The following is an 18469-nucleotide window of genomic DNA, read 5'->3' on the forward strand; positions in this document are numbered from 1 at the left end:
CCTTACTCAATGATCCCATCGCGGAGTCTGTAAGGTGCTGTAACTTATAAATAAATAAATTTATACGGTCGATAAGACTAGGACTCTTATTTCGGGTAGTTGTCTAATACTCTGCTATCGCAATCAATACTTCGCCTTTCGGGCGAAAGTACGTGGTTATTTTTTCTACTTAACCTTACTGCATCCATTATTTTCTCTAAAGCCTCCCAGGCATTTTCTAGACATTATTACTTTAGGCGATCTTGTTTGTCCCTGCCGCCGCCAACAGTGATCTCGTTCATATTTTTTTTTTTATAAGTTGGCACAACACCTCTCCAGACTTGCGCCACCGTTCATCCTAACTCACTCGCGAGCCAGTAAGCCTCTGGGAAACTTGAACAGGCGCACAATGAGAGGCACCGTAAAGTGGAGGCGCCCGGACTAATATGACCGATCGTGGTAGTCCGACAAGAGGCTGTTCCTGCTGTCCGACGGCGGACAAATGTCCTTATGCGCTGTGGCAGTCGCCATGGCCGCCCGCCCTCCGAGCGTAATAATAATAATAATAATAATAATAATAATAATAATAATAATAATAATAATAATAATAATAATAATAATAATAATAATAATAATAATAATAATAATAATAATAATAATAATAATAAATGAACATGTTTAATTCTAGAGGAACACATCAGTATTGTTCAGTGCAGTTCGTTGTCTTTCATCGATTCCTCGAGTACGAGTGATACAGCAGATGCCGAAAAAACGTATTGCAGCCGCGACGCGCGCTATGCAAGAGCGTACTGCTTTAACACCACATTACTTGTTACTGAAAAGCTTGCGACACATTCATTCATTCATTCATTCATTCATTCATTCATTCATTCATTCATTCATTCATTCATTCATTCATTCATTCATTCATTCATTCGTTCATGCATTCCACTCTCCAAGTAGAAGGACATAATGAGAGCGGTGATTAGGTGAAAAAGATCCAAATGTTGAAAAATTAAATTTTTTTCGAAGGAAACTGCCGTTGGAAACCCGTCGGAAACCCGTTGGAATTAGTAGATACATAAACAAATCTAGAGCTCAAGTAGAAGCACAACGAATAAAATGTGAAGTGCACTCAACGCGCCACGCTCAGTTACCACGTTTCTCTCGCTGCTGAAAGAATTGACCGCATACATGCACAAGGAGTCAGTGAGCAAGCAGTTAAACTTTTGTAAGCGGTAAAATACTTGTTCTCAATATGGTGATATTAGTACGCTTGGGGATCACAACTTGTAGATAGGCTGGTTGGTGGATATTATATGCAATAATCTCAGCGCGAAGGAAACCACCATATGCAGGGACGCACGCACACAAGTACAAAGAGACACTGTGCAATCGTGTGTGGTGCTTTGCATCCCGCAAAATTTGCGTATGTTGAATAATAATGTATATGCTGACACGGGTTGTTAGGGTCATGAGCGCGCACACACTGTGTGTGCGAGCGCTCTCACTTAACGTTTTTTCATTAATTGTGTAATTTTCGGACGAAAGAATATCGTAAGTCGACAGGTTGCCTCGACCTGCCTGATTAGAATCTCTGCAAGGCACAAGACTTTATCACAACCTGCTAATTTCCGCTCCGGCACCAATTCTGTACGTGCTAATTTCGTGGCTAATCGCTTTGAAAACTTGTTCGACAGCGCCTCCTGTCCTTTGGTACTCATTATGTTACTCTTAGACTGCTAAGCAGCCCCCCCCCCTCCTCCGTCTGGGTCATCCATAAATCCAATCAGTCGGTGAAAGCTTTCATGAAAGGAGTGCACTTCAATGGGACGCAATTGACACGAGAGGAAATACACACACACACACACACACACACACACACACACACACACACACACACACACACACACACACACACACACACACACACACACACACACACACACACACACACACACACACACACACGCACGCACGCACACACACACACACACACGCACGCACGCACGCACGCACGCACACCACACACACACACACAAACGCGCTTCTCCCTCACATGCATGCACAGCACGCAAAGGCACACAGCCGCGCGCGCTCACAGGTTAAAGGACGCCCTCATTGCGAGCAACGTGCGGATCCTCTGGGCGAGGCTGGTCGCATTCACCAAGTGATGTGGTTTTCCCCAGTGGTCCACCCAGCCGACGTACAGCTCCGAGTTCATGAGAGGGCCCGACATCTGGTGGCGCGACTTGCGAGCGAACGCATGCCTGGGGTCCGTGCCTGCATTGACCGTTAGGCTGACGAGCCCGCGGGATGCCATTTTGACTCGCACTGCTGCTCTGACAGAAACTCTTCACTTACCCGAAAACCACACAGTTATCCGCAGCCATTTTCTTTATTTTTATAAACCTTCTTGTGCTTGCAGCAATACAGAAGAAAAAAAGAACGATTACAAACACTGTGGGTACGCACTATCGAGTCAAATTTAACGCATCGCGGAGTCGTTTCATGCCACTTCTATGCGTGCAGTCTAACAAAGTTACCCCGGTAATGTGATTGGAGTCACATTCTGGGCACCTTATTTATAAAACCTTCAAGTATTGGCGAGCGCTGAAGTGTATTATGTGTTTCGCCAGCAGAACACTACACGACACACCGTCGAACACCGAGACCAAGGGAGGTATTACGTAAGTGTCCATGTAGTGGACATGTCCAGTTAAGCTGCAGCTGAAGTGCTTATTGGCCGGGCTGGGTGTAAAAGCGAGAAGGAAACGGACGCCTACACCCAGTTTCATTCTCATTCGTTCAGCTCAAGCCAATCAGCGGTGAACACAAGTGTACACAAGCACATACGTATATGCACACAAGTGAGTGTATACAGGACGACATCTCGTGTTGGGAATTTCCTTGTGTGCGCCTGTAGTTGTTCTAAGACTGCAATTCTCGGGTATAAAAAGAACACTGGTCTAAACCAAGATCCACTTACTAATATGCCCGCTTCGGAGCTAAGGGTAGCCCATAAATGCGAATCATTAAAGCAAACAGCACATTGACTGTAACAGAGAGCATCGAATTCTCACTGGTGCCGAAGTTGACGGTGGTGAGCACACCCCCGACGCTGCCGCACTTGATCATGTTGCCATAGATGCTGTCAATGGTGAAAAGAACCACGTCCCGCCCCAGCTGTGCCCATGCCAGGTCCCGCAGGTGCGCCATGTACGAAGTGTCGCACGCTTTGTGGAAGCCGTATTCATTCTCCAACTGAACAATGAAGTACAGGGCGAAATCACGCGGTCAGGTTTAATCAAGACGAGGAACGGAAGTTGAGCGTTGGCCAATAATTATAGCAGTACCATTGAGGAGGAAGGAAACAGCTGTGAAGAAGACTGCGTATGAAAACGAATATACAGAAGTTTACTACTACAAACGAGTAACAAGTCAGCATGTTCAGATGATCCTCCGAATTATTTGTAAAACACTGCAAAACTATTTTAGCGTTTTTCCGAACAGAGAGCAACATGGTAATTAACATATGCTTCTGTTGTTGATGGTGACCATTCTTCTTTCAGTATCGTTCACACCGCAGTAACTTTCAGGTGCAAGGGAGTCAACATGGCTGGCGTTAAAACAGCAAAAATTGTTCTTATTGGAGGCATGACGGCAGAGCTGGAAAGAAGTTTGTGTCTGCAATCAGGAGCGATGATCTCAAATAGAGTGTCATCGAAAAAAAACAATCAGAAGCCAAGGACAGAATTTTGTGACTTAGTGCTTAGCTGCGTTAAGCATAATGTGTCATAGAGTTGGGGGAGTATACCTAAAAAAACTAAATTCTGAGGTTTCGCGTGCCAAAACCGCGATATGATTATGAAGCACGCCGTAGTTGTGTACTCCGGATTAGCAGAGGACAACTATAGGATTCTTTAACTTGCACACAATGCGCGGTACACGGGCGTTTCTGCATGCATGACATTTTTGCTACCAGAATACATGTTTTGAAGCACATGCAAACAAGTTTTCTTCGCTGTAACCGGCACCGCATCGAATCCCGCATTTCGAATTTTAAAGAAATTCTGCGGTTTTATGCGCCAATATTTCATTATCAGGGACGTCGCAGTGGGGGACTCCGGATTAATTTGAACCACCTATGGTTCTTTAACGTGTACCCGATGCACGATACACGGGCGTTTTTGCATTTCACCTCCACCAAAATGCGGCTGCCACTGCCAGGATTCGATCCCGCGCCCTCGGGCTCAGCATCGCTACGACAAAGCCGCTACGCCACACCGGCGGGTGGGAAGTATATTTTTCTGTCGGGCTAGTTTCACAACACCTACAAGAAAGCTTCGCAAAAAAGGAAAGAAAAGCGCAATCATGCTGACTTCAATCTGAGCTCAATAAAAAAAAAAGACAATTCATTTCACAAATACCGTGAATATATGGCGAGAGAAGCTTATACAACGCCATAGCTTTAGGCAAATTTGACTTCAACAAATTTTCTCCAGATCATGGTAAATCGTAAGATTCCGTCATAGTGTGGCGTATAGTTACGAAATCATAAAAAGTGGCATTGACGTTGGCTACTGCATTAGAACTTCCATTGCGGTGCTCTGTCGCATGCGACAAACAAGACCACTAGCGAGGAAGGATGTACGTAAGCACATTTTACTTCACTGACGCCAGCGAAAAACAAAACCATCCTGCATGCTAATCAATTCATAGCCTCATTCTGACAGAGCTCGAATCTGCTACGATTCATTGCTTCATTTCACTTGGCCTTTATACTATAAGCAAGTCCCACTATCTCTCCTACACACAGTTTTAGGCAACAGCTTTCAAGTGCGCACGAGCACAAAGACATTCATTATCAAAGAGCCGTTCGGACAAAGTTGGAATATATGTCGGCCAGCATGAGGACTCAATCGCTGTATGTCAATTGACGTCACGGAACTTGTCCAAGGTCAAGTACATTGGCATGTACTTATTATCTGCACTTATAGCGTCTCACTACCTTCACCTGTTTCTGTAATATTATAAGCTAGAGAACAAAAGCTTTTCGTAAAGTCCTCTTTTTCATCTTATGCACCTTATTACCAACAGATACTCTTCATAGCTGTCTTAATGGAGGAAGAAATGATGTCGTCTATCGGAAAGCAGCACAAAGCTGCGAATGAAGAAAAAATGTGTCGTATTTGAAGAAAAATTCCTCCTGGTCAGCGAATTGGACCACGGACTAAAGCTTTACAGGGGCGGTCGCTATACCACCGAAGCTAAATTCGAGGCTGCCAGATAACAAGATGAGGGTGAACTGATTTAAAACTCAAACCATAGTATCGCAGAATGGGCAAGTCAGTTCTGCAAAAATGAGCAAGGTAGAGGAAATTTTATGAAAGATCGTCTGAAAGATCGTTTATGAAGGTTTAGGAAAGATCGTCTCTCAGAAACGACCACGAAGTTTCACAGGAAACCGCATGGGTTTTGTATAAGTCTCCTTGTCATATGGTATGATTTCCGCGTTTCACATCTACTTAAACAGGAGAATCAGAATCGGTCCCAAGTTAAAGCTTTCCGTTAACAAAAAGTGGTAGCTGGTTCACGCCTACCAAAAGCATGTTGCGCTTACCTGCACCATAATGACCGGTCCTCCATTGCCGATAAGAAGTGGTCGCACTTTTTCGAACACCTTCGTCAGAAAGCGATCCACATAGAAGAGATAGCCTGCGGGCAATGCGACATATAAAGCAGACCTCAACACGCGAATTGTGAGACTACAGAGTTGCTGCGGAACTTGTGTCGTTTAAATGGGAACACGGCATCAATGTGCGCACTAATTTAGCTCCGCGGAGATCGTTCTCAACAGTATTCTCGACATCTTGGGCAGTCGTAACCAAAAAACAAGGCGGTGGTCATGAGTCTCCTAACACAGAAGCAAATGAGGCAGCTGAAGCAATACTAAGAATCCATTGGCTACACATATAGTGTTAAAACGTTGTTGTTGTTGTTGTTGTTGTTGTTGTTGTTGTTGTTGTTGTTGTTGTTGTTGTTGTTGTTGTTGTTGTTGTTGTTGTTGTTGTTGTTGTTGTTGCAACAGAGGTGCATATGGTTGGTTAAGATTTTGGTTGGTACAAACTTTATTGAGTGTACTGCAGACTGCGTGTCCTGCAGGCTCAGGTTTCCCACGTCGGGACGCCCAGGCCTTGCCTAGTCGCTGCTTCGCGGGCCTGCTGGACGGCCTAAATTTGGTCAGCAAGCGTGGAGCTATGCAGGGCATCGGCCAACCTCGCCGAGAGAGCATTGGGATTAATGCCTTTACTCTTTGCTTCACATTCCGAGAGCATATGCTTTAGTGTAGCAGGTTGTAAACCGCGAACCTTGCAGGTGTTGTCGTGATAGATCTCAGGGAAGAATCTATGATATGCTAGCGGGTTTGGATAAGTGTCAGCCTGTAGTTACCGCCAGGTGGCCGCTGGTTTACTTCTTGGCATGTCTGGGAACACCCAGATATGCCATAAGCGTTTCAGTGAACAGATGAGAAAGCGCGCGAGTGAGACATGCAACCACGAGGACGTTGCCGAAGTACTTGAGCGGAACGGGTGGTCGCTGAAGGCAGCTATTTAAATTGACGAAGTCAGCAGCCGATGATGGCGAAACTAGAAGTGATCGCGTGGGCCGGAGATCGTGAACGAATGTCACAAGAAAGGCGACCACAGATATCGAAGCTAATCGACCACAGCTAAGACTTTGGTCCGCGCTTCCAACCACAGGAATTTGCGTCGCATCTGCTGATACACAGCTTCCCTTGCACGAAAGTGTGAAAGCTTTCAAGGCTACACGCCTCCATACGTCAAATATAACATACGCAAAAGTAACATACCTAAAACTTACATAGCATTGGTAATATCTCTACCAGACATCCTTATACGTGGCCATAAATGTAAAGAAATGCTCCTGCTTATTAAACATTATCGTGGTAAGATTGCACGTTCGCATTCGTATCGCACCTGCTGACAACAGTTCATGCTACGCTTCAGACAGATAGTAAGCGATGCTTAATGAGACACTGTTCAATGTGAACTTAACAATGTGAAGCTCATCACGGACGCACGTCTCATTTGCTGCTACATATGACATCTTCGGCTGGCCGTTTCGGTGCATTCTAGACCGCTTTCGCGAGCGGCGTTGTCTTCGGCTAGATGAAAGAGGGTGCGCGCCCTGCGTTCGACTGGTTCGTTCGGCTGGATCGCTCTCCTCCATCTTGGAGCGCTCTGAGGCACTCCGAGACTTGTCGCCGGGGCAGCCAAGATTGAGAGCGTTTCCCCGTTTCCCGCAACGTCATAACAACAAAGAGTCACCGCTGTCGGTGACGGTGCACCGTCAACCTAGGCAACCTTGCCCATTGTATGCTGTCGTCTCAACGAACGCTCGTCCTACCGACGCGTCCGCCTGTTATACCAGCAGCGTCGAGAGCTTTGGATAGGCGAAACATCGGACGCTGGCTGTAGTCACGTGGTTTCACATCTGCCATTTCCTCCTCCGAGAGCGTGTCACACGTTCGGCTTGCGCGCTTGTCCTTTACCTACGAGTTCGGGGAACGCCGGATCTTCCCGACTCTGCTTTGGCGGAGGGAGGCGACCAGTCGAAGATGCCAATAGTTAAAGGAATGCGGGCTTGACAAGCGTGCCATTTAAGACTCAGCTATGACCTTCGCTAACAAGCTAACGTCCACTTCCCTATGTTCATGTACCTTAATTCCTCCAAGCCCACGACCTAAGCCAAAGCGGCAGCATTTTCAAAAAAGAAGTATAAGAAATTGAGAGAAGAATGTTACAGAAGCAGTAACGCCAAGGATCCTGATGTGGTGGGATTTTGTGAGCATATTACATCTCAAGATGAAAAGGTTATCGTGCAAACGCAAACGTGAATTCGGAAAAAGGTACATTCATTTCTAATTTGAAGCCAGATGCATGCAGCAATGTATGTAAGTGGCTTAATTATATTGCTACGGAACAATATTGTCACCAACTGTATTTCAGAAAAAAGAAAATTTCTAGAAGACCACTGTATCTTTATCAACGACGAAAAGCCACTCACAAAATGGATTTTAAATGCCCCGAGATGACGTGGAAATCAAGGATGCAGAAACGAAATAGCCAGACGATGTTACGCCTTTATCTATGAATTTACAAAAACAATGTAAACAAAACCGGTTTTCACCTCAAAAAAGAGACGATAACTTTGTCCGCATAAATGTATATTCTGCTTTGCAAATAAAACGGCAGTCTTAAAGCAAACTATAGGTTTCTTTTTCGAATGCGTGGCATACAAGTTGGGAATATGTTAACTGAATTGAAAGAGCATTGTACTATTGAACTTTCTTTAAAAAATCTTGAGGGCATTTTAGTACGCACAAACACACACACACACACACTAACTCACTTTTGTCAGAAGTTCTCAGCTGCATTGAAGATCCATTTCTTAGAAGCCAGTACGGAAATCCACCCTGCAAAAAAAAAAAAAGAAAAACGTCTTCATCAAACAGAGCCCTCAATTCTGCTAGATATTCTTTCCCTTCACACAACGACATGAGGGGCATTCAATAAATTCTCGCTTGACGTAGAAGCGAGAGCTTTGTGATAAGGAACACGTTCTTATTTTTTCCTTTCGTTCTTCTTCCCTTGAACGTCAACGCACTTGAAATATCGCTTACTAAGCTCTCTTAGACATGACGAGAAAAAGATTTTGTTGCGCGTACGAAAACACTATTCGATGGCTTCTTTGAGTTTGCTCAGGGAAGTCGTTATCATCATCACGAAATCACACTCCTAACATGTGCTTTTCTAAGTTTAAAAATAAAAAGTAGTCATGTGGCCAAATGTCCAGAGAACAGGCAGGGTGGTTGCGTTGATTCGAACAAGTATTTCCGTGCAGTGCCTTCTGCAACGCGGGATGTACGGGCCAGAGCTTGCGGATCCAGGACAACTTCATCGCTGGCAATATTTATCGGAGATGTTTCTTTGTTTTACGCGAAAGCTTCAAATGGTCCATTGAATGATAAAATCCGGCATCTGTAGCCTGTAGCAGCGAAACGGCAGCTTAAGTCCGATTGGCTGCGACACTACGTCACGAGCGCACCTAGAAGGAGCTGAGCGGGTGAAAGGGAAGCATGCTGCATCGATAGCGCGCCAGGTGTTGCCTGATGGGAGAGGGCAACGCCGCGATGCAACGTCACCCTCGCTCTCGCTCTTGGAACCCGGCGCACGGCCGGTATCCCTCCCACTAGGCCTAGCTGTTGCGCGCGCTTGCCGGCCTTGGTGGCCGCTGCTGCTTCCTCGGTCTCTTGTCGCGCAGGACGTTGGTGCCATACGGCGTTGGCACCGCAGGCTGCTGCTGCTGCTTGCTGGTTCGGACAGCACATACTACTACGATACATTACTCGCAGAGCAAAACTCGAACGACCGCTCAGCGGCGTTCAGTTGGACATAAATGTTTTGCATTCACAACCAATAAGAAGTGCTTAGGTGTCATCAAATTTTTTATAGATGACTTCACAGAACTGACTAAGTTTACGGCATTATGGGCACCTGTTGTTGTTTTGGCTGGCAGATAATCAATGAGCAGAACAAAAAACAATACTCTCATTCTAAAGAAGCTGTTGATATGACTTTTACCGCTGAGGCTTATTTTACAGCTGAAGAATTCCGTGACTCTAGACGACTCTCTTGACGACACTCGGATTCTCAATGGTAGAGCCACGTTTAATCTCAATTCAACGGTCGGTCAATAAAAAGTGTTCTCACCAGCGGGTGGCTAACATTTCACTCGACCTTCGTTTCGGGTGTCAACATTTGCGACACCCAGCTCGAATAGGCCATGAACATGCATGGCGAAAAACAGCTCAACTTCACAAGGACGAAGAAAAGACACACAGTGGCGCTGCCACAGAGTAATTATAGACCGGACATATGCAGGGTGTTTCCAGTTTTTTTTTAGACACTACATGTTTTTTAACAAATAAATATATAAGGGTAGTGAACATGGTGTTCTTGCAGACTAATTGACGAAAATTAATCTATCTATCTATCTATCTATCTATCTATCTATCTATCTATCTATCTATCTATCTATCTATCTATCTATCTATCTATATATATATATATATATATATATATATATATAGAGAGAGAGAGAGAGAGAGAGAGAGAGAGAAGAATTGGAAAATGTAACTGCCGCCAAATTTGTCATGTAGACAACTGCCCTCAAGGTACAACAAATAATAAGGTTAATGATCAATTTTCGTCAATTAGTCTGCAAGAACACCATGTTCACTACCCTTATAGATTTATTTGTTACAAAACATGTAGTGTCTATATATGTAGTTTATATATATATATATATATATATATATATATATATATATATATATATATATATATATATATATATGGCAGCGTACAATAATCAAGGAAAAGAAACGCTGTCTGTACGCAGCAGCGCTGTTTTCCAATATGCACCTGCACCAACTTTCCCAATTACTTCCGCTAGCAAAGACATCTGACACGACCAAATGTTCAAGCAACGTCGTTCAATATGGGCCCACTGCTTATCCCCGGATCTTTATAATAGCCTGGACAACCTCATACCACTCATATTCCGTGTTTCCCAGCAGGTTAGTCAAGCTGTTCAATAAAAAATAAAGATTAAAAAAGAACACGGTGCATGAAACAATTATAAAACATATGGTTTTTGATTGGCAGAGGTTTGACGACCCGACACCGTAGGTTGTAAAATTGTATGTTGCACGGTGTCTATTTTTCTCTCTTTTTTTTCGTTGTAATGAATTCTGATTTTCGGCAGATGCATTGAGGGGGGACTTCAAGTGGGCGACCGGTTCGAGGGTTATCTTCTATGCTGTCTGCCATGCCTAAACAAAGCTGGTCATCTTTCCACAGTCATTTATCATGGTGCGGATCCCTCAGACATTCTTCATGCGCCTACGAATATTTGCCACCGCTGCTATCTCCTTCATCAAGTTGCAGAAAAATTCATACGCGTCGTGACGCTTGATCATTGACAGGATTGCATGAATTTTTTCACAATCCGTGGAATGGGGGGGGGGGGGGAGGGTAAGAGCCTCAGGAGTTTAAGTGCAACCGCAGTAAAGATGTTCAGAGCTGGTAGGAATCGCTGAAATCTGCTTTTATTTATTTATTTAGTAAAAGCTAATGGCAGCTTTCACATTCAACGACGGATTGTTAGAATGGCTATCGATGAGTAAATGTGCCATTCGGCCTGACAGAGCTCGTGTAGTGCAATACTATAGCACATAATGATGGGAACTTTATGCTATACTTTCTATAGTCCAGGCGGTGAGCGTTGAAGAGACGCGAAATCAGGATTCACAATGCTGAAACGATTATGATGCTGTGGTTGCTAAGAGCGCCGAAAATGCGATGTAAGAGTGACACCGGTGGCCGCCTAAACTACTGAGGCTATTACACGTTAGATTCTGAGAAATTCGACTCACAAAATCTCGCTCGGCGCAGATGTACGGACCTGGTCGAAGGATGACCATGAAGCCCAGCTTATGGGCTATCCGTAAGAAACGGACCAGGTCCTGCTGGCCTTCGAAGTCGAAGTGGCCTTCTTCGGGTTCATGACTGCTCCACTCTACGTAGCTGTGCATTCGGGGAGAACAGCGGTAAGCAACCCCGAATCGGCGATTCGAAATGCTGAAGTAGAGAATGGAATTCTTACTGTTCCAAACCGTTGCACCAATGTGCAGACTCGGTCAAGCACGCCTACGTGTTACACTTGAAGCTCAAGAGGACCAGTGCATTCAGCTGTTAGTAAACAATCCGGAAAACAATAAAAAGAATTGCATTCAACAATAATAGCTGCATGCCAAAACTGAAGACCAAGGAAAATAAACTGAAGCGGTACAGCGTTTATTATTTTGTCTAGGTTTCTTAACGACTGGTTGCGTGATAAAAGCAAGTGTCACTGTTTGTAGAATTGGTTTGGAAATTTCAGTCGCGCGATGATGCTGTTCTTTATAACACCGCGCAGCATCACTCAGTCAGCATTGGTTTTAGCGTGCAGAGATCAAACAGTAGAATTTGATTAAACCTCTCCTCCACTTTCTCCCTCTCCACTTTCTCATTTTCTTTTCTCGTGACAGTTCGCGTTTTAGTGCGCCACTAGCCCACACTATCCCCGGAATCACCCCGCACACCTGCAGTGCTTTCTTCATAGCGGCTAACGCTACGTTGGAACTGTGTGACGTTGCACTGACTTCATCACCGGCCCAAGTTATTAAGCAGACTGGCAAGGACAGCTGCGTATCTTCAGAAGAGAGCACGCACACACGTATGCGCCCGCTTCGGAGCTTTCAGTACCGTGCAAGGAACTGATGATCTTCCCCAACCAGTCGACCATGCTAACAATTTTGTCACCGTACCTCTGCTGGGACCAATATATTTTGTGTTGTGTCACCGGCAATGCTAACTTATTTCGTAATCGCCGCACAGTGCCTTTCATGCACACTGATGTCGCGCGTCGGCTTCAAAATGCAAAGCATTACCGCGCGTAACACACTGAAGCAAAGTAAAAAAGAACGAGCCGTTTGTATAATTATCTCAATGGTCTGCCCTGCTTAATAATTCAGCACGAGCTTTTGAGTCAATTACTAGACCCAGTAGAAACTTCAGCACGGCGCTTTTGACATCTTGAAACAAACTCATACGAAGGTTGTACCGAGAGTAATGCAAGTGTAAGCTAAACCTTTCTTGCGTGAACTGGCACATGATGCTCAAAAGAAACGCGATAATGTAAGTGACCGTTCCTATATATACAAAACGCATTATTGTCACATTCGTCATAGGAGTTCTGTTACGATCGCTGCCAATCACAGGAAGATGGAAACGTGAAGTGAGCAACTGTACGCGAAGGAGGGATGTCGCTCGAGCCAACAATTTAACAAGGGTGTCTTCGTCAGGACAGCAACTGTTTTCCTTAGCAGAGGTTGTGTGTGCGTAGCTCACTCTAGCCTACACTCAACGCGGGAGCAGGAGAATAGCCTGGTGTGTAGAGCAAGGCGAGAGAAGTTTAGTACTCAAAATAAGAAAGGGGGGACAGAGAGAGAAATGGAAAGAAAAGCAAAAGGGGTTGGTGTTCGAGTCCCGCGACCTCCCTTCTTCGACAACGTTGCGTAAATATACGGACGTTCAAACGCGTTCCTGCCGCCGTGCTGTCGCGCCATAGACGGCGCATGCGCGCCCCGCGCGCGGAGGATTAGGCGTTTTCCAGAGACGTGGCTTGCGTTTGGGCGAAAAAAAAAAACGACCAATTGAAGAGGACACGCTGTCAGCGCTACGCTCTATCGCCTTGGTGGCGGAGCAAGGACGCAGCGTTCTACCTTCCGCCGCTGGCACAAGCGTTGTGCGCACACACACCATAAGCACACATGAGCGCTGCTGCTGAGTGCTGTTGTCTGTATATGCAGTAATAACGGTTCTTTGCGTAGTCGAATTTCGGCGTTGGAGGTCGATGCCGCTGAAGCACATGAGAAGCACCTTCATTCGGCACTACGCTAGCAGCGTCGCAGACAGTAAACGTCAAGCAAACGTTATCTAACACCGTCGGTTACTCGGTCTCATCTCGCGCACCATAGAGGTGCGACACCTGCAACGCCACCGACACGCTCCTCATCACGCCAGCGCAAGGCGCCTCGATAGTGCCACCCCGCTGATATCGAGGCACCCATCACAGAGTTTCCTACAATAACTTTTGTAGGAAACTCTATGGCACCCATGCCAGCGTTGTGAGACGCCTGCAGCTGCCGGGGCGCTGTTCTTCTTGCATGTTGGATTGCATGGTTGCGTCGCGCCAACATGTCGAACCCGCGGATAGTTCGAGCACCGTACGACGATCGCGAGTTCAAGTGCAACACTAAACCTTGCTATCGCTGTAAATAAGTCGCCATTCGAAAATGCTTTTCAATGCGAAAGCATTATATGCCCCATTACGCGAAAATTTGTCGCTGCCGGCGTGACCAAAACGTGGTACTAAAAATGGCCGACTGCGCAGAGAGTAAAAACACGGTAAAAAATGCTAAGATTGGCGCCAGATTTCTCAGGGAGGTTGCCGTAAACAAAGTAAATTAATGGTTTTGAATAGAAAATTTGGTAAAATTCGGTCCGGGTGGCAATGGAACCCAGCTTTCGGGTTGCGAGACAAGCACGCTTCCCCGAAGCCACGGCGGCTCCTCGAATTTGGCTTACTAAAGGTATGCCTAGTGCGTGCGTCCTTGCACATGTCACGTTGCAGCCACGTGGCCGACTAAAGGTGCGGCCTAGTGCATGCGTCATTGGGCACGTGATGGCACAGCCAATGGGGAGGAGCGGCGCCACGTCACGAGTGTATAACATCAGCGCGTTCAAGGCATTCCGAGGTCTACAAACGGTATAATGATTTCGAATTCCCACACGCAAGCAGTCTTAAGTGTCTCTGCCTTACGAACACTACAGGCGCATTCCCGCCATCGCCGTTGATGTCGTCGTAGTGTCGCGGTATCTATACTCCGTTTCATACATCACGTGCAACGCTGTGGAGGCTAGAGATACTTGTTGCAGTGGCTGCGTTCGCACTTAAAAAGAGTTCGGTGTTTTTTGACCGATGTTTGTGAAAATGGTCTTTATGTAAGGTCAGTTCTGAATGAAAATAAGAATATACCGTTAGGAGGAGACAAACCGTGCGCTCATCCGGCTGCTAACACGTTGTTTCATATCAATTTCCTTTTCGTTGTTTTGTTTATCTGCATCTCGTCGCGGCAGCCTCACGTGCATGTTCGCGCGAGCAAACGCCGCTGGTGGCCAGCGAAGCATGGACGGAACGCCCGGAGTGATAAAATTTGGAGAACGCACTACTTGCATAGCTTCCACAGCGTTGCACCTGATGTGTGATACGGAGTACAAAGCCCCTAAAGGTACCGACGCGCATGCGCGGATCGCGTGTGGAGGGTTAGGTTTCCAGAGACGCGATATACGCCCAGTGCATTTGGTTGCAAAAACGTGGAAAAAAAAACGATGAAGCCAAGAGGACGCGCACACTCATTCCGGGGTCCTCACCCTGTTTATGCTCCGCTTAATGGACTCTGGAGGAGAACCAGGGCAGCGTTCCGCCCACGACTGCTGGCATGAACGTTATGCGCACGCTGCTGAGTTGATATATGCATATATGATGGCACACAAAGTAGCCTGTGCGGCACGGACGGCACACGTCAAGCTACAAACAGCGGCGGTTTTCCTTCGGTCTAATTTCGTGCACCATTGAGGTGCAACGCCTGCAACGCCGGTGGCGGCGCTCCTCATTATGCCATCGTTGTGAGACGCTTGGTAGCTGCCAAGACGCTGTTTCTACTACAGAACAGCAGTTGCCTCGCGTGCTGTGTGGCGCTAACACGCCGTCCCTGCGTATTCTACAAACACTGCATGAGGACCTTCAACGCAACGCTACGTATACCTTGATCTCGCTTTTAACTCTCGCAATCACGCATAGGGCCTTGAGCACACAAAAACATGACCTTTGCAATTCGCTTCCGTTACTTCAGAGAAACCGTTGCGGCGGGGTACGATTTGGACGCCTGCTGTCCTGTACATTCCTCGTGTAAGTGTTGCGATAACTCGATCACTGCTGTAGTCGAAAGGACAGTGCCACTTCTCGCGAAAAATATAGTTAAAGTCGCTCTTGCTTATACTCTATATCTTCGCCCGCGGCACAACAAATATATTACTAATAATTCGCCTACAATAAGTTAAAATTACACCCCATGCGTAATTTTAAACACCAACGACAACGAATAAAGTTGTGCCTCTTTTGCGTTATTTTCGATACAACCTTGAGAACTACTCGTTGGCAAAGCTGTTCGCGTTGCTGAAAATGCTGACCAAGGAAGAAGTACGAAAGAACTGCTAAAAGCAATGGTTCCGTTAGTCCAGCGGCCACAACGTCACAACTGCGTACGTTTCGACCGTATTCAGGCCGGAGGCTTGCATGGTGGTCAGTCTGTCCTCCCACAGCTCCGGAAGTACCCGGAAGTAGTGCATGGCACCGGACATTATCTGCACAGGCTTGCCTTGCATCACAAAGGAATTGCTTCCAAAATCGACGGCGAAGGGAAGCTCTGCCTGGAAAAGAAGCATGCCCCGTACCCGTTAAGCGCATACGCGCAGATAATAGGCAAAGTCGGAGCAGCGTTAGGCTCATTTGGAAAACTGACAACGTTTAAGTCGACGCCTCGGCCAGGGAACGACCTTTCATTGTCACTATAATGCTGTTCGCCATGATAAATGCTTCATTTATACTCTGCGCTACTGCATGTAGCATCTGCATTTTACAAATGCGGGTTTTTATGCACAAACATGCATTTCACTTGAAAAAAGGACGCGGTAATGCTGCGGTTACGAGAACGGCAGCAGGTACCCGCGCAGAAAATAGAGGAAAAAGAAGACAGGAAGAGGAAGACCACCATTTATTTCATCCCCACAATTTATTCGAGCGAACCCCATGAAACCGTCAAACAATGTGGCTCAGGGAAGTACAAGGAAAGTGAGCTGTTTGTGTGATTGCACTAACAAAATAAATTCACATGAAGGCGAAATTTGCGATAATATTCATACTGTTAACAAAAAAATGCAAATAAAAGTGGAAGAGAAGGGAACTTTGCGACCGACAAGAACTGAACATAAGCTCAGCATACACCGCTTGCGGTAATCACATGCCAAGTGAATTAAATAAACTTGTGTCTGCACCCGGCCGAAAGGAAAAGAATCACATGTTAGGAAAACAAAATTCTTCGATAAGTGTCTTGCCTGAAAGTGGTGTGCTGCAGCTGTTATGGCGAGAGGCACCGATTAAAACAAGTGACATGCAGGTTCGAACGAAACGGGTTAGCTCTGCAGTTAACGCCGACCTTCTCGAGACGCACGCAAGCAATGCGCGAGCGCGATACAGTACTCACATATTTCGGCGTGAAGACTTTGGACCAAAGCAAGCAAACGATATAAGAGCCGACCAAGACGCTTAACAGCCGTATGCAAGACCTAGCGCGTCGGCGCACCACCGGTACGCGGATGCTCTGCTTCAGGTGCTTCTGCATCTGGACAGAATGATGCACAGTCATATTAAAGAAACATCCAAAGAGTCAGATCCATAAGCGACAATAATGAATAAAGAACGTACAAGCGCTACTCGCAGCTGATATGACTTTTTGAAAAATCAAATAAAGACGCCACGACTCCCCATGCAACGGTAAACGATGCATGGTGGTGGAGTTGGACGGCTTCTGCGTCGCCTGCAGCGGCAGCCGTATACGTGCCGGTGGACGGAAAACGGTTGTGTGGATGAGGCCTTAGAAGGACTTTGAGATGCCGTGTTTAGTGGAGCTTTCTCTGTGGCTCCAAAGCATAGAGATTCATACAATAATCGTTGTAGGAATCTCCATGTTCCGAAGCTTACGTCCTCTGGTCGGTGGTGGCGCAGTCATTGCGTTTCTGCAAGGCGCACTCACAGCCGGACTGCAACGCGCACGGGGAGTCCAGTTCAGTCACGGCCTTGATTGCAGCGCGACCTGACCTGGTTTTGAGGTGCGTGGGCGCGTTGTTCTCGTCGCTCCGTTTGTGTTGGAGCATGAACGTCACTTCGCTCGCTGCTGCTGCCGCTCTTCCTCACGCCAGCGTTTTGACAGCGTGTGACCGCGGTCATCGAGCGTGACGTGTTCGTGCTTGCCAGTGCGCGCGTGACATTATGCTTGTTAATTTAGTTAGCGAATCCTTACTTCGTATAGCTGTCTACTCATTTGCTACCGCAAACGATGCTTCGCCTTTATGGCAGAATTGCGACTTTTATATCTCTGTGTTCCACTGCCTCACCATGCCTCACTGTAGGCAAGACGATCTTCTAAGGACGATGTGCGGGGGAATGAACAAAGCGACAGTTAAAATTGAGCGTTCAAAATGCCGTATGCACGTAATGCACCTTCACCGAACACATGCAGTCCCGGTGATATGCGTGCGCCTTTAGCAAATAGCGTATTCTTCTGCCGAAAGACGCACAAAAAGGCGCAAGACAAGAAGTTGGAGTACGTCTAACAAAAATTAACGTGCTGAGATATGCACTTGCCAAACTATGTCCCACGTTGTTGTCCTGACAGGTGGCAGTGGTAATAGTTGTTTTTGGTGCCTCAGGGTTTGGTTTGGTTTGGTGCCTACGGATATGGCTCAGCCCACTACAGGGGATCGGCTATGAATCGGACGGCAGTAGGTAAAAAGGGAAGAATACTTTAATAGAATTTAGTGCTAATTTAGAAATGATATTAAATGAACACTAATCGTTATCAATTTTCAGGCTGTATTATTTTAAAATTTGAAGTTAAAATTTTTGTGTACACATTGAGGAAAGTAAAACAGTAAAATTAACATTGCAGTCTCTTTGT

At 46.1% G+C, this 18469-nt stretch overlaps 1 protein-coding gene across 3 annotated transcripts in view; it reads right to left on the bottom strand.

The window, feature by feature from the left end:
- Positions 1–18246, bottom strand: part of LOC135903869 (beta-galactosidase-like) — a 30625-nt gene extending 12379 nt beyond the window's left edge. Inside the window, exons 1-8 of one of the 3 annotated variants that reach the window (XM_065434284.1) lie at positions 18157–18246; positions 16997–17134; positions 16000–16163; positions 11504–11654; positions 8416–8479; positions 5603–5697; positions 3063–3243; positions 2082–2262 (exon numbers count right to left, since the gene is read on the bottom strand). In XM_065434284.1, the coding sequence (XP_065290356.1) occupies positions 2082–2262; positions 3063–3243; positions 5603–5697; positions 8416–8479; positions 11504–11654; positions 16000–16163; positions 16997–17134 (974 nt within the window). In that variant the 5' untranslated portion in view covers positions 18157–18246. Of the gene's footprint in view, positions 1–2081; positions 2263–3062; positions 3244–5602; positions 5698–8415; positions 8480–11503; positions 11655–11733; positions 11820–15104; positions 15880–15999; positions 16164–16996; positions 17135–18156 lie in introns of those variants that run through there. The other 2 variants (XM_070535231.1, XM_070535232.1) reach the window with 2 other exon arrangements.
- Between the last annotated feature and the right edge of the window lie 223 nt (positions 18247–18469).

The sequence above is a fragment of the Dermacentor albipictus genome, chromosome 3 (assembly GCF_038994185.2).
Source record: "Dermacentor albipictus isolate Rhodes 1998 colony chromosome 3, USDA_Dalb.pri_finalv2, whole genome shotgun sequence".
NCBI classification, from domain to species: domain Eukaryota; kingdom Metazoa; phylum Arthropoda; class Arachnida; order Ixodida; family Ixodidae; genus Dermacentor; species Dermacentor albipictus.